Source organism: Pteropus vampyrus, unplaced genomic scaffold (assembly GCF_000151845.1).
Source record: "Pteropus vampyrus isolate Shadow unplaced genomic scaffold, Pvam_2.0 Scaffold76, whole genome shotgun sequence".
NCBI classification, from domain to species: domain Eukaryota; kingdom Metazoa; phylum Chordata; class Mammalia; order Chiroptera; family Pteropodidae; genus Pteropus; species Pteropus vampyrus.
The window spans coordinates 1889365-1902664 of NW_011888857.1; the positions used below are offsets into that span (position 1 = coordinate 1889365).

At 42.9% G+C, this 13300-nt stretch overlaps 1 protein-coding gene across 4 annotated transcripts in view; it reads left to right on the plus strand.

Annotated features, from left to right (window-relative positions):
* Positions 1-5452: 5452 nt before the first annotated feature.
* The window catches only part of MPPED2 (metallophosphoesterase domain containing 2), a 163603-nt gene continuing 155755 nt past the window's right edge, over positions 5453-13300 (plus strand). The window contains exons 1-2 of one of the 4 annotated variants that reach the window (XM_011362555.2): positions 5453-5875; positions 11418-11666. In XM_011362555.2, coding sequence (XP_011360857.1) covers positions 11539-11666 — 128 coding nt within the window. In that variant the 5' untranslated portion in view covers positions 5453-5875; positions 11418-11538. Of the gene's footprint in view, positions 5876-7766; positions 7813-8854; positions 9011-11417; positions 11667-13300 lie in introns of those variants that run through there. The other 3 variants (XM_011362554.2, XM_023532067.1, XM_023532068.1) reach the window with 3 other exon arrangements.

The window sequence follows — 13300 nt, forward strand, 5'->3', positions numbered from 1 at the left end:
CTGTGAGTGCCATGGAGTGAAGAGATTAAGAAAGGGATTCATTAAGTAAGTATGGCTCTCAGCCTCTCTGGCTGGGTATTACCATGCCTTCAGCCAGTATTTCAGGATTCTGATAATCTTTGTTTTTATTACATAAAATTTATTCAAATTTCGAATCCATTCATGCCTCTCCACATCTCTTCTCCTCCATAGTGTCCTGCTGAAGGCTACCATCACTTCCAAACCAGTGAAAGCAATAGCTCCCAAATAGCCTCCCAATGTTCACTCTAGGCCCCCCAAAATCTATTCTCCATGTTGGGGGAAGAGTGACCTTTTCAAAACACAAATCTAATCATGTTAGCCTTTCTACTTAAGATTCTTAAAGAGCTTCAATTGCCCTCATAATAAAGTCAAACATCTTGAACAGGGCCTTAGCTGTGACTTTCAAACATCTCTTAACTTGGCCCTTCAGTTCTGGCCTCTGCCTACAGATCTGTATCCAAACCCCTTTCACGGGCACCACACAATTCCTTACCCCACCGCCCTGCCCCTCTCTTTCCTTTGACATCCTCATATTCTTTTCCTCCAGCAAGAAAGTCTTCATTCAACCTCAGAGGATAAAAAGTCTCCCTATTGTGTGTTTTCTTTGAACTGGATGCTCTCCTTTTCATAAATATAATTTTTATTTATTCGTGTGATTATTTAAAGTCAGTCTCTCTCTAGGATCATGAGATCGCAAACTTCATAATTTGGGGAAACCTCTGCTTTTTGAGTCATTATACCGTCATCATGGTTTAAGTACTCTGCCTGGCACAAAGCAGAACTTAAGAAAATATCTGTTGAAAACTGAACATAACTATTACATTAAATAATACAAAGAAAAATGAGTTTTAGATTCTGCTGGTCTCTCGACCTCAATTTTTTAAAAATAAATTAATTTATTTAAATTAGTTTCAAGTATACAGTACATTGGTTAGACATCTATATTGTTCATAAAACGATTTCCCCAATTGCTTCCTCCCTCCACTTAGCCATCATATTAATGCTAACTGCATTCCCTGTGCTGTGCCCCCCATCCTCATGTGCAACTATCAACTACTAATTTGTACTTCTTTAATCCTTCGCTGCATTGTCCCAGCCTCCCAGCTCCCCACCCCTCTGTCTGTCACCAAATTGTCCACTATATTTGTGAATCAACCTCAATTTTTTTAAAATGTATTTATTTATTTTTGCTGAGAAGGAAAATTACATTATACATTACTTACTAAAAATATTGATATAGCTTATGCTAGCTTGTCAAATTGAATTATTAAACTTGAAAACTCCCACATACATTTTTAAAAAATCAGATTATTATGGGTCTTCCATAGTGCCCATCTTTCAAAAGAGATAACTTTGGCTTTTACTTCAATGAGCATGATCTTCCACCAGAACAAGATGATCCCAAGTACCACTAAATTCTACCACTTTTCCAGAATTGGAACCATGATATGGGGAAAAACTCAGCCAACATTAACTGATAACAGAGATTATGCTAGTCTTTCAGGATGAAAAACACACTTATACATGCTTAGCATCCTGTTCAGATTTTTAAAATTAATTATTTAAATTATTATTGCATAAATAATTCTTATCTGATTTGTTGATACATACTAGATATTAGCTAGTAAGGAGAGTAAAAATTAGTGTTTTGCATAATTGTAAGATTTTCACGCCTTCCATGTTTATTATTTAAGCTGCTGGCAAAACTGGATCGAATTTAGTCTTTCTAAGATAATGACTATATAATTTATTTTATGAAATAAAATTTTGTCAGTTCTAGTGCTTCCTAAATCTTTCTTATCCATAAACATTTTTATCAGTTTACCAATAGGAAATTTTAAATACAAAAGACAAAAAAAAAAGATTTATGTATGTTGATTTATTTGATTTATTTATTAAATAAATGATTTATTTATTTTGAGGACTTCAAAAAGGATCTGGTTAATCAGATATGTTTCTTTTGATACTATATCTTGGAACATTATTCCTGTAAATGTTAAGATAAATTTTACTCAGGATTTTTTTTTTTTGCATCCTACTGTATTTAAGAAGATGTGATATATAACAATCCTTAGATTCTCAATGAGAATATTGACTTCTGTAACATTCTTATATATTATTTCATGTTTCTAAATGCATTAGCAAACCCTTTTAAAGGTGCTATTTGAACTCAATGGAAAGTCCTTAGCTCTTATCCTCTGACATTGGTCTCATGACATCACTTCCGTTTCTGAATATCTGGTATGGATTTTCCTTCACTGTGTAGTTGTCTCATTCACTCATGCATTCTCTTACTCGCTTTCTCATTTATTGAACCATACAATTGTTTAACAAATATTTCCAATTGTCTGCTACATGAATAGAACTTAAGGACACAAAGAAATATTGGCTGTAGTTCTCAAACTTGAAGGGGCTACAATGAAAATATTTGAAACAAGTCAAAAAGTGTAAATACTGTAGAAATTTAGAATAAAGGTGTTTGTTGGCTCAGATTATTTTCTAATTGTATCATAATAATAGTTCTATCAACAGGCTCTAATTTCCCACAGTATACATCTTAGCTTTTGCTGGGAAATGATAAAAATGCAGACAATTTAAAGGGGGGGAAAAAAAAGAAGTAAAATAGTTGCTGTTTGTTCCTAGAGTTAGATTGGTGTATATAATGTCAAAAAAATTATTCAACAAAATGCAATAGTTTCAATGAATTTTTTTCTGAAGAAGAATCATAGTATTGAACCAAGTTTTAAGGTACACACAAGTATCCCTGAATTATTGAAAAACCTATTACAGGGATAATGAAAACCAACTCCAAATAAAGTATTGGGCTTTCAAGGAAAGCAGTATTCACTTTCCAGGCTTCCATCTAAAGTTCTCCCACATTCTTCTCTCTCATTTTCTCCCCGAAAAAAAGATATTGCAGCAGGCTATCAGGAAGCATATTTGCCAGTTCCTTCGATGAAATCACTGGAGAAAGGGTCCAGATTTACATTCCATTAAAGAAAAAAATTTGCAGTATTTGCATAGAGGCAATCATAAACTTGGCATTTGATGTTTATCCTTCTTTTGTTTTCCATTATAAACAATAAAAATTGAATTTAATAACAATAACAAAAAATAGAACTTATAGGCTCACTTATCTTAAAAAAAAGAAAAAAAAAAAAAAGTCCCAGCCTATAGCATTTAAAATCTGGTATAATGAGGCTTGATATTTCAAAGCCGATGTCAGGAGACAGACATGGTTCACATCTAATCATTTTAAAACAAGCTTTTAGTGTTGGTGGCTATATGATTTAACAAAATGCAATATGTTCAAATTCGTGTAATGAGAATTATTTGAAAAATAAATCCCTTTTGTTCCTGATTTACTATTTAAATTCACTTACATTTCTCCAGTTTCTTTCTTTTGGTAGCCCAATGGAAATAAAATTTTAGAACCCTTATACAGCTTGATCATTACCTCTTCACAGTGTATAATTAATCAGCAGGGACACTGTAGATGTTAACTTCTTCCTACAGCGCAAGTTACAATTTTAAGCTTTTTTTGCCTCAATTTTTTCCCCACTCTGCAAAACGATATATAAATTTTCATCAACTTTGTAAAGGATCACTCACTTGATTTCTTATAGCATTAAATATTCTTTTAAATGTGCCACTAAAGTAGAAGGCGTTATTATTTATTGTCTGTGCGCACATAGATTTAGGATCACGTACAAACTAGTTTGATTGTTTTGATTGATTACCAGTTAGTTTCTAAAAACAAGAAAGAAAAGGTTAGAAAACCAAAGAAATTATTTGGCTGGTGCTGATTTTTTTTTTTTTTTTTTTGGACTAACTCAGTCTAAACTCAGTCTGATTTTTTTTTTTTTGGACGAACTCATCCTAACTCAGTCTAAAAATTCAAACCTTTTACATGAGAGGAGTATACTTTAACTCATAGAATAAAGGAAACAAACCAAGCATTTCTTCAAAAACACTATTCTAGTCAGTGTTTGCTGCTGGGCTGAAAAACAAAAACAAAATTAAAAAGGTGCCCCCAACCTATCTTTAGCATTCTTTAATGTCAGTGCCACTTGCTGTGATCTGTGCTGTGCAAGAGTAGTCACTGTCCCTTGATCCCAGCACATTTGACAAGTACCGACACTCTGGGCATACTGTACAACAAAATAAATACATTAGCAAAACCATTTCCCCCTTCATTTCAACACAGGCATAAGAGATAGGTTACTTAAAATTCAAGTGCCAGGAAAGCCTATTGTAGAAGGGAAATATTTTCAAGTGAATTCCGTTTGATCTTTTTTTATAGGGGCTCCTACCAGCCTCTCTCTCTTCCTCCTCATACCCTGGAAACCAATTAGTCTCAGCACGGAGGCCACAGACCAGGTTGAAATGGTTCCTTTTTATTTTTAGGGGGTATAATTTCAGCCAGGATGTCTAGTCACTTGTCACAAAGTACACTTAGCACACTTCTTTCTCACACAGACATCCACTGGATTTCCCTTTGGAAAATGCCTAGATCTTTGAGTCTGACTCCTGGAAGGGAATTAGATCTGGTTGCCGTCCAAATCCTTCAGCTCTGACAATGGCATAACATCACAGGGCCACCTCATCTTGCACAGGCAGCTTTGCCAACCAAGTTTTCTAAAAGCTTTCTCTTCCTTGTCTTGTCTTCTAGCATTTCAGTGTCTTTCTCTTTCCTTATGTTGTTTGCATACAATTCTGAAAACCTTTTCTCCCCCCAGAGAAAAGGGGACTAACTTAATTTTTAAAACGTTTGTGAAGGGCTTCTCTTTTGGGGAAAACAGTGACCCAAAGACAAGAACGAAAACAGTTAGAGTCTGCCTCTCCTCACCTCCCTATCCTGAACCTGCCTTAATTCGTGGAGGTGAAAAAAATTGTCAGTTGGGTTGGCCTTTTCTTTCTTAGAAACATCATTGCAGAAAAAAAGGTGTGTGTATGTGTGTGTGTATCTGGAGAGTTGAAAGGCTTAAGGAAAGGGTTCATAGCTCTCCCCCTGGAAAGCCTAAGCTCAGCAGATGGGAGGGGACCCAAGGTCGCCTTATCTGGTCTGAGCTCAGTGCCGAGCCCCTCTTCTTGCCCCAGCAGCGAGCTCTGCGCCCTGGAGCTGTGCCAGGACTCCAGACAGTGCCTGGCAGGTCGGTTGGAGGGGGAGGGGGGAAGCTGGGTGTTCTCGTTGCAGAAGACTCTCATTTGGAGGGAAAACTCCCTTTATTGTCCTGGAGCTCCGTAACAACCCCCTCCCCGGCCCCCTATCATTTTTACGCTGATCACACTCATGATGATGAACTTGCAGCACAGCTTCCTGCCGCCTGCTTGACCCGGGAGCACCAGCAGGCTGCTGGCCTCGCCCTGAGTTCCCTCCTCCTCTTGCAACCCCGAGGCCTCGGGGCGCCGGAGGGGATTCGAGTGGGCCGGGGCTGCAGGAGGCACGCACGCGGGCGCGGGGTCCCGCCGGGGAGCGCGCACGGAGCGGCGCCTTGGCCGCCCTGCTTCCTGGAGCTGTGCTCCTTTGACCCCAGTGGCAGTCCCTGTCACTGCACTGCTCGTGCTCCCTCCGGTTCGCCGCGCCCTTGCTCCCTTTCCTCGCCCCCTCGCTCGCTCTCTCCCCAGATCGAGGCTGCTCTCGTCCTTTCTCCCCCCGCCTTCCTCTCGCGCCGCGCCCCCTAGCCCCCCGCCCCAGCCCGCAGCGGGACCTCCGAGGTCGAAGGTTCTGGCCCGCCGGCGCCCCTCGCCGCCCCCGCGCGCCCCCGGCGCGCCTCCAGCCGGCTCCGCGATGGATCGCCAGCTCGCCCGGCGCTGAAGGCATCCCCGGGACCCGGAGCGCAGCCCGGGAAAGGTAATCCGCCCCGGGAAGGGAGGCAGAGGGCGGGGGAGGGGGAGGAGGCGGCCGGGCGCCGGGTGCCGAGCGCAGGAGGAAGGGGAAAAAAAATGCACACACAAAGCGGAGCCCGGGTGAGAGGTGCCTTGTCAGAGGCGCGTGCTGGGGTTCAGAGGCTGCGGACCGCGGCTGCCCCGGTGTCCCTGACATTTGCACGAGCGGGCGCTTCCCTGGCAATTTGGAACCGAGGAGGGCTTATTTTCTACCCCCGAGCGAAAGCGAATTCTTTTTTAGGAGCTGTCTCCCTCTCACTCCGTGGCTTGCCCCTCTGCTCTCTCCCCTCCCCCCAAGTCCTCGGCCCGCGACCTCTCAGGGTCCCCACGTCCCCGCCCCCTCCTCCGCGGGGATTTCTTAGGAGGGGAGGAAAGGGTGTCGGCGAGGGGCAACGGCAAAAGCCGGGCGGCAGGGATGGGGGTGGGGACGAAGGCAAGGCGAGCTGTTTACTAGAAAGTCCTGGGGTTGTGTGTTCGAGCAGCCCCGGCCTAGGCCCGGGTGCATTGTGTTGGCTCGAGCCCCGGGCGCCCGCGGCGGCCGGAGCGAGGTGCGGTGGCCGGGAAGGCGCCGCGTAGCTTTGTGCTCCGGCTGCGCTCCACGACCGCCCGCGGGACCGCCTGCGCGCGCGCTCCGCTCTCGCGCGGGGCTCTTCTCACCCTGTCCCCGCGCCCCGACCTAGCTCTCCCCTGCCGCCTCCGGTCTTCACGATCGCAGCCTGCAGAGCGAGCTAGTGACCCAGGCTTGGCGGCAGGGACGAGCGGCGAGAAAAAGTAACCGTTGACGCCCGATTTCTTCTGGAGAGAGGCAGGAGTTTCTTTGCTATTTACACGTAACAGGGTTATCTTTGTAAGGGCTTTGAATTCCGGGGTTTTGCGGCCTAGGAGGTGAAGGGCGAATTTATTTATTTTTTTTATGGAGACTGGGGAGGGGTTAGATTTTACCACCAAGAAAAGAAATTAAGGATGCCCAGTGGGGATAGCTTTATAGCACCTTTACCCTCCCCCTCCGCCAACACACCCCAAATTAAGTGCAAATGCGGATCATGAAAAACGTGTAATCGATTTGAGATGCTGCAAACACAAACAGGTCAGGTTGGAAAAAACCAAAACTTTAAATGAAAGAAAAGATTTACAAGGGAGGGTGTCCATAGCCTCCACACCCCCTTCCAGTGCTCGTTGGTCCCCTCTCTTTCTCAGCCGCTCCAGGGAAGCAGCCGGGCAGCTTCGGGGCGGAGAGAGCTGGGAGGCGACAGCGGCGGCTCCGGGCGCGGGCTCCCCTCGGAGGGTTCGGGGATGCCAACGCTCCCGGGAGGCTGACGTCGGGGCGTGGGGCTACGATGCCTCAGCGAGGATGGCGCGTTGTCAGGGCCATTGGCCGCTGGTGGTCATCAATCAATATGGGGCTGGGGGAGAGGTAGGGAAAGAAAGACAGGCGCCCAGCGGAACTCAGGGCCGCGAGCGCCAGCGCCAGCCAGCAGTGCCAGCGGCGGCGGCGGCGAAGGCGGCGGCAGTGGCAACGGGGGAACTGAGCGAGTAAGGCGAGCTAGTGCTCCAGGAAGGAAGGGGGAGCTGTAGCTCGGACGAGCCGGCCTTGAGCGGGGCAGGCAGGGCGTGCGTGCGTGCGTGTGTGTGTGTGTGCGTGTATGTGTGTGCGTGTGTGTGTGTGCGTGTGTGTGTGTGCGTGTGTGTGTGTGCGTGTATGTGTGTGTGTGTGTAGTTGATGAATTCTCCCCTCCCCCGATTTAAAACAAATACACCAATCCAAAGTAGAGAATCCCGCGCCCCCCGCCCCACCGTATATAGACTCTCCGCGTAGCCAGAGGCGCAAGAGAAAAGTCCTGCCCTTCCTCTCCGAAAGAATGTGCCAGCCGGGTGTCCGCAGTGCTGGAGACAAGTTCAGGTGTAAGTGAGGTGGGAGGGAGGGCGCTCTGTGGACAGAGGCACGTGGATCCCTCCAAACTCTCTGGCGGAGAAGTTTCCAGGAAGGTTTGTCAGCATCGCTCCGGGAGGCAGGGATGAGTAACTGGAGGTGGGCATAAAAGAGTAGGGGCGTGAGTTGAGAAATCTTTCAATCTGTGCGGCAGAGGGAGGCGAGTGGAATTTGGCGGAGCTGGAGTCGGCAGGTTCCAAAGGCTGGTCTGGCGATCTTCTTAGGGCAAGTGAATAAAATGAGCATCCTTGTTTAAACGACGAAATCACGGGCTCTTTTCCCATAGGCTATGCCGTGTAGTGCTTGGGTAGAGAGGTCATGAGCTGTTGCTTTGAAACTTTCAGTAAATTGGACTTCTGATGCCTAGGAGGTGGAGACAGTTACTTAATTCCTCAGCTTTTAATCCTTTCATTGCCAACAAACTTTATAAGGTTTTCCAACCAGATTCCTGAAAAAAAAAAAAATTGAAAGTTGCACAGTTTAAGGGACAAGAGAAGTGACTGCTGTCTAGGAAATGCAAAATGCGCTCATATGATTTTTTTTTTTTTTTTTAAGAAAATCAAACTAGTACCAGTATGAATGTTTGGCAGCGTCAGTCCCTTTCAGATTTTTCTTCAGGATTCCTGGCATTTAGTACTGGGTTCCTTTGTTTTGTGGAGAAAACGTGTTGAAGTTTAAAATGGAAAAATTTAAAAAGAATACTGGTCTCTTTAAATGTTATATGTAAAAAGTAATACAAGTGTGATAAGATGAGATGCTCCAAAATCTGATCATTTGGAAGGTTTTACTGCCTAAGTATGTGAAGCAAGGTGATGCAGCTTCCTGATTGTTTTAGGTAGTAGGTCATTCTGTCTTGTTTCATGCTTTTTTTCAAATTTCTCAGATTAGAGGAGGGGACCACTGTCCCATGTTTCTGAGAGTTTACCAAAAAAAAGGTCTTAACTATGTGTTGGTGTTTAATATTCTTAGGATACATTCTTTTTTGTGATGTGAGTTGGGCTGAACATAGTATTCTAAAAAATAAGTCTTTTCTTGACTTGTCTGTAAAGGTTCCTGTGAAAGTTTTGAAGCTCTCTGCTTCAGTCTGACATTTTCATCAAAGGACTCCAGATTAAAGAAGATAGAAGCTGCAGGTGCACTGTTTCGATAAAACATTTGAAAGAGAACATGGTAAAGATGAATTCAAATGAGGTGCCAGCCACCCATTTAGCCCTTCAGAGTTACAGGGGCCTGTGCTTGCTGATGAAAAGGCGTTCTATTCGTCTTGCTGGGGCAAAGGTGCAGAGAGGCACAGATGTTCACTTGTTCGAAAAGGCAATCTTACGTTGACTTTAGGATAGAGTGGACCATTTAGGAGTGCAAACCGATCACCTTCCAAATTCAGTCTCTTCTAGGCTTCCAATGGGAGGGTCTAACGTTAACTCCTATAAGTCATTGCATAGATATTTAAGTACTAGGTATGTATGTTTTATTTCTAGGGCATTTTGCTTAGTTTAATTAGTAAGTTTGCTCCAGAAACATTTAAACTGTCTCTGGCATAGGGTGCAGATATTGTCACTGAGAGACCACAGTGGTCTAGATGTGAATTTTATTTCCTCTGCTTCTTGGTGTTCTGTATTTCGCACAATAGACATTGATGGCAGGAACATAAGAATTGACATCTCATTTTTACACCACTCTCTAATTTGTGCAAACACTAAGTTCTCGCAGTCTGAAAATGTGTGTTTTTCCCTCTGCGCTTTGATGGCTAACATTCTTTTTAATGATAGTCATTTCTATAACAGGAAGATGTTTTCATTTGTATTTACTTTTCAGCGTGGCGCAATTATGCAGTTTTGCGCTTCAGTAGTGTCTCGGTACTTTGTGTCTCAAAAGAGAATTACAGTACTTAGAACAGGACTGCAATTTGAAGCAGGTGTTGTGTTTTACTGTTATGCAAAATAACAGTAAAATATAATTGTGGGAGAAATTAAGGAAACAGCTGCAAACTTGGTATGAAAACTGCTACATTATGATTTGTAAGCAGTTCTTATAGACATCTTACATCAGAGAAGCAGGGAAAGATTTTAATTTCGTTAATCCTACTGGCCTGCTTGTTCTATCAACTGGTGCTTAAAGGACTCGTACCTCCCATGAAGTCAGGAAGAAGAAAGAGAACCCAAAGTGACACTTTGTTTAAAATGCCAGCGCCCCAGGGAATCATCTCTTGGCAGTGCCTTTGTACATTAGGAATTCAGGCAAGGTGGGTGTTTAGCTCGCTTTGCTGAGATGAAGAAGGCAATGATTTGAGTAGAACGCTGTGGAATTTCTTAGCCCAGCTAGCATATGGAGGTCTACACAAGCCCCGGGTTGTAAAATAATAAAATAAATGGCCTATAGCAGGCCATCTGCCGTTTGCTTGATATTTAAGGTGTTTCATGCCAAATTTAAATCTAATCTTATTATTCTAAATATTTTTATTTGAGATAGCAGCTAAGACTCCGGAGCTTAATGGTGCACATGGCAAACGTATTCTGATGCGGAGCACTCAAAGTAAAAGCGTAGGTTACCCAGGGGTTACCTGAGGACTGTGCTACTCGCTGCTGCTGCTTCTCTGCAGCACCGATCACTCGCAACAGCCCCGATGCAGGGATGGGCTTTCCTCTGTCTTCGCACACCTTTTATAAAAATAAACATCCTCCTTTTGAACCCAGTGCAACAAATTATATATTGACATTTAAAAAAAGATTCAAAACTAGTGGGGGGAAAAAAAAAAAAAAGGAAACCCACTACCGAGATTTATATAGCAGCAAGCAAGAACGAGGAGGTAGATGTAATGGCTGCCCTCCTTTACTGCTCCCTCCGGGCTCAAAGAGGGACAGTAATGCATGCATCCAAAGTGGTGAGCCAGGCTTGGATGTCTTGGACTTTCACCTGTGAGTGACTGTAGTCTTTAAAGAAATTATATGACATTTAGCAAGAAGGATTTGCCTTACCATAAAGTTCTTGGCCAGAGTGTACCAGGCGTTGAGTACCTATGTATTTTGGGGACTACTCGTGAAAGAAATAATTACATATAAAGTATGCATACACGATGTGTGTAGTATAGGTACACACAGGTATTGTTATGAGCATAGCATTTTACATTGTCATTTGTCATTGCGTTGTATGGCTGTGTTAAGCATTGAAATTTCAAATTATTATATGACATCAACTTGTACAGACCAGATATTCCAGTTAGCAGGGAAGGTTTGGAAGAGTGTCCACTTTGAGCACAAACCATTTATAGTTAGACACCATGGCAACTGTGAAGATGGCCCTTCTGTAATTCATGTTAAGTGCTTTAATTATAATTAAAGAGGGAATCTAGTTTGAATGCCATTGAAATGATTTGCTAGCAGCCAGCAGTGTCATACGGAGTGTAATGTCCACTCTGAAGTCCTTGCAGGGTAGAGAGTTGGGAAAGGTTGTATCCACGAGGCAGCAACACAGATAAGATTTTTTTTCGTGAACCACTTTTTATGTCTAGGTGTCACATTTGACATCTCTTAGAACACCCTCTTTTCCTTTGTTCTAATTTTATATTTTTTTCCCCCAGAATTGCACAGTGGTATTGATGAGCAAATCCTTGGGTTCAGAATTTGGCTGAAACGCACCATGCCTGCTTCCATCCTTTGCTCTGGAAAGTTGTGAGTTGCTCATGCCTATAGGGAGGAAGGATGGCACATGGGATTCCTTCTCAAGGCAAAGTTACCATAACGGTGGATGAGTACAGCTCCAACCCCACCCAGGCATTCACGCACTACAACATCAACCAGAGCCGATTCCAGCCGCCACATGTACATATGTAAGTATCGCTCATGAACTTAAAAAAAACTAGCAATCGAGAAAATAAATATAAAATAAAGAAGTTACTAATGACTAATGCCAGGGAGAATAAAAAGTATCTGATTTGCAAAACAGGTGGGCTATCTGTGGTTTCAGAGCTCCGGAGGAATCCCTCACATCTGTGCGACACTTTAGATTTTCAGAGTCCTCTCAGTCACAATTTAACATTTGATCTTCAGAGCCTCTGAGGGGTGGTGGTAGGTTGCCCACATTTCATGGATAACAACAGAGAGGTTAAGGTATTTGCCTAATGTCACGCAGTGAATTTTGGCAGAGTTTCTTGACCCTTTGTTCAGTTTGCTTTACATTGTATTTCTTGCCTCCATGATCAAATATTTCTCGAAAATCTCTGTAGTTTTATTTCCCGTCACCTCACCCCACTACCCCTTTACATTCAGCTGGGAAATAGGCCTAATTAGGACTAATTGTTTAGCCACTGCTAAACCCATTGTCTTGCCTGTTGCTCTGGAACGTGTGCTGCATGCTGCATGGCTTGAACAATATGGGGAACAAAGAATTAAGGGACAGTGGAACACTTGGTTCCAGGAATTGTACTTTTCTCTCACTCCCTAATACTATTGAAGTCATGTTGCCATTTAAACTGTTTAAGGAACAAAGTGTGGGAGAAATCAAGAGGCAAGGATTTTGCAGCACCTGGATGCACACCAGCTTTTTTCTGTTCCTTTGCTACAGGATGTGCTGGGCTTTCAGCAGATGGGGCAAAAGGTCACCATCTCCCTTGTTTATTCAAGGCCCGGTGCTCATTCTCTATTAGACGCTTCCAATGTCTAACACGAGTCTTTCATAGTAGGACTGAACCTCTTTGAAGACTATTGTATAGTCAAGAGAGAAAGGAGGTTAGAGCTCTGTTGACTGTTTTTGCCATTCCTTGCAAAACTGAACTAAGGGCATGTCCAAGTCACAAGCTCTTTTTTTTAGTAATTGTTTTATTTGGGCATTTAAAAAAATGGTAAAGTCACCCTCCCCAATACACACACATACATACACACACACAAACACAAACCCCCCTCAAATTTAGAAACACTAACCAAACAAAAAGATCTTTCTCTTGACTGCCTGTGTATTAGTGTAAAAACTAGGATGTTACTTTGCAAGTATATTCAATAGAGCCACTCAGTTACTGTGATGAGAGTTCTTAAAAAAAAGAAAGAAAGAAAAAATAATCCTTGCAAATGGTTGGTGCTAAACTATTTCTAAGAATTTTATACATTCTTTAAATCAGACTATTCATGATTATGAAGCGTCGCTAACATGATTTTAAGGAAAAGTTTTTAAGGTGGATAAGAATTTTCTTTGTTAAAATGGCTTTTCTGAACGATAACTATGTGTTCGTTACATATATTTATTTTACTCTGCTTTTAATCATTTCTTTTTTTTTTCAAATATATTATAGAATTTGTGCAGGTGGACTTAGGATACTTTTAGCTCTATTTTGCTTAGGTGACATTTTGTATTAAAGAATAGCAAAGAACTTTGTGGATTCTCTTTCCTTTCAGTTAAAAGAAAGTATATTTTGCCCGAGACTCCTTGGAAAATGACCGATAGGGAATCTCAGCTTAGTCTTCACTAGTT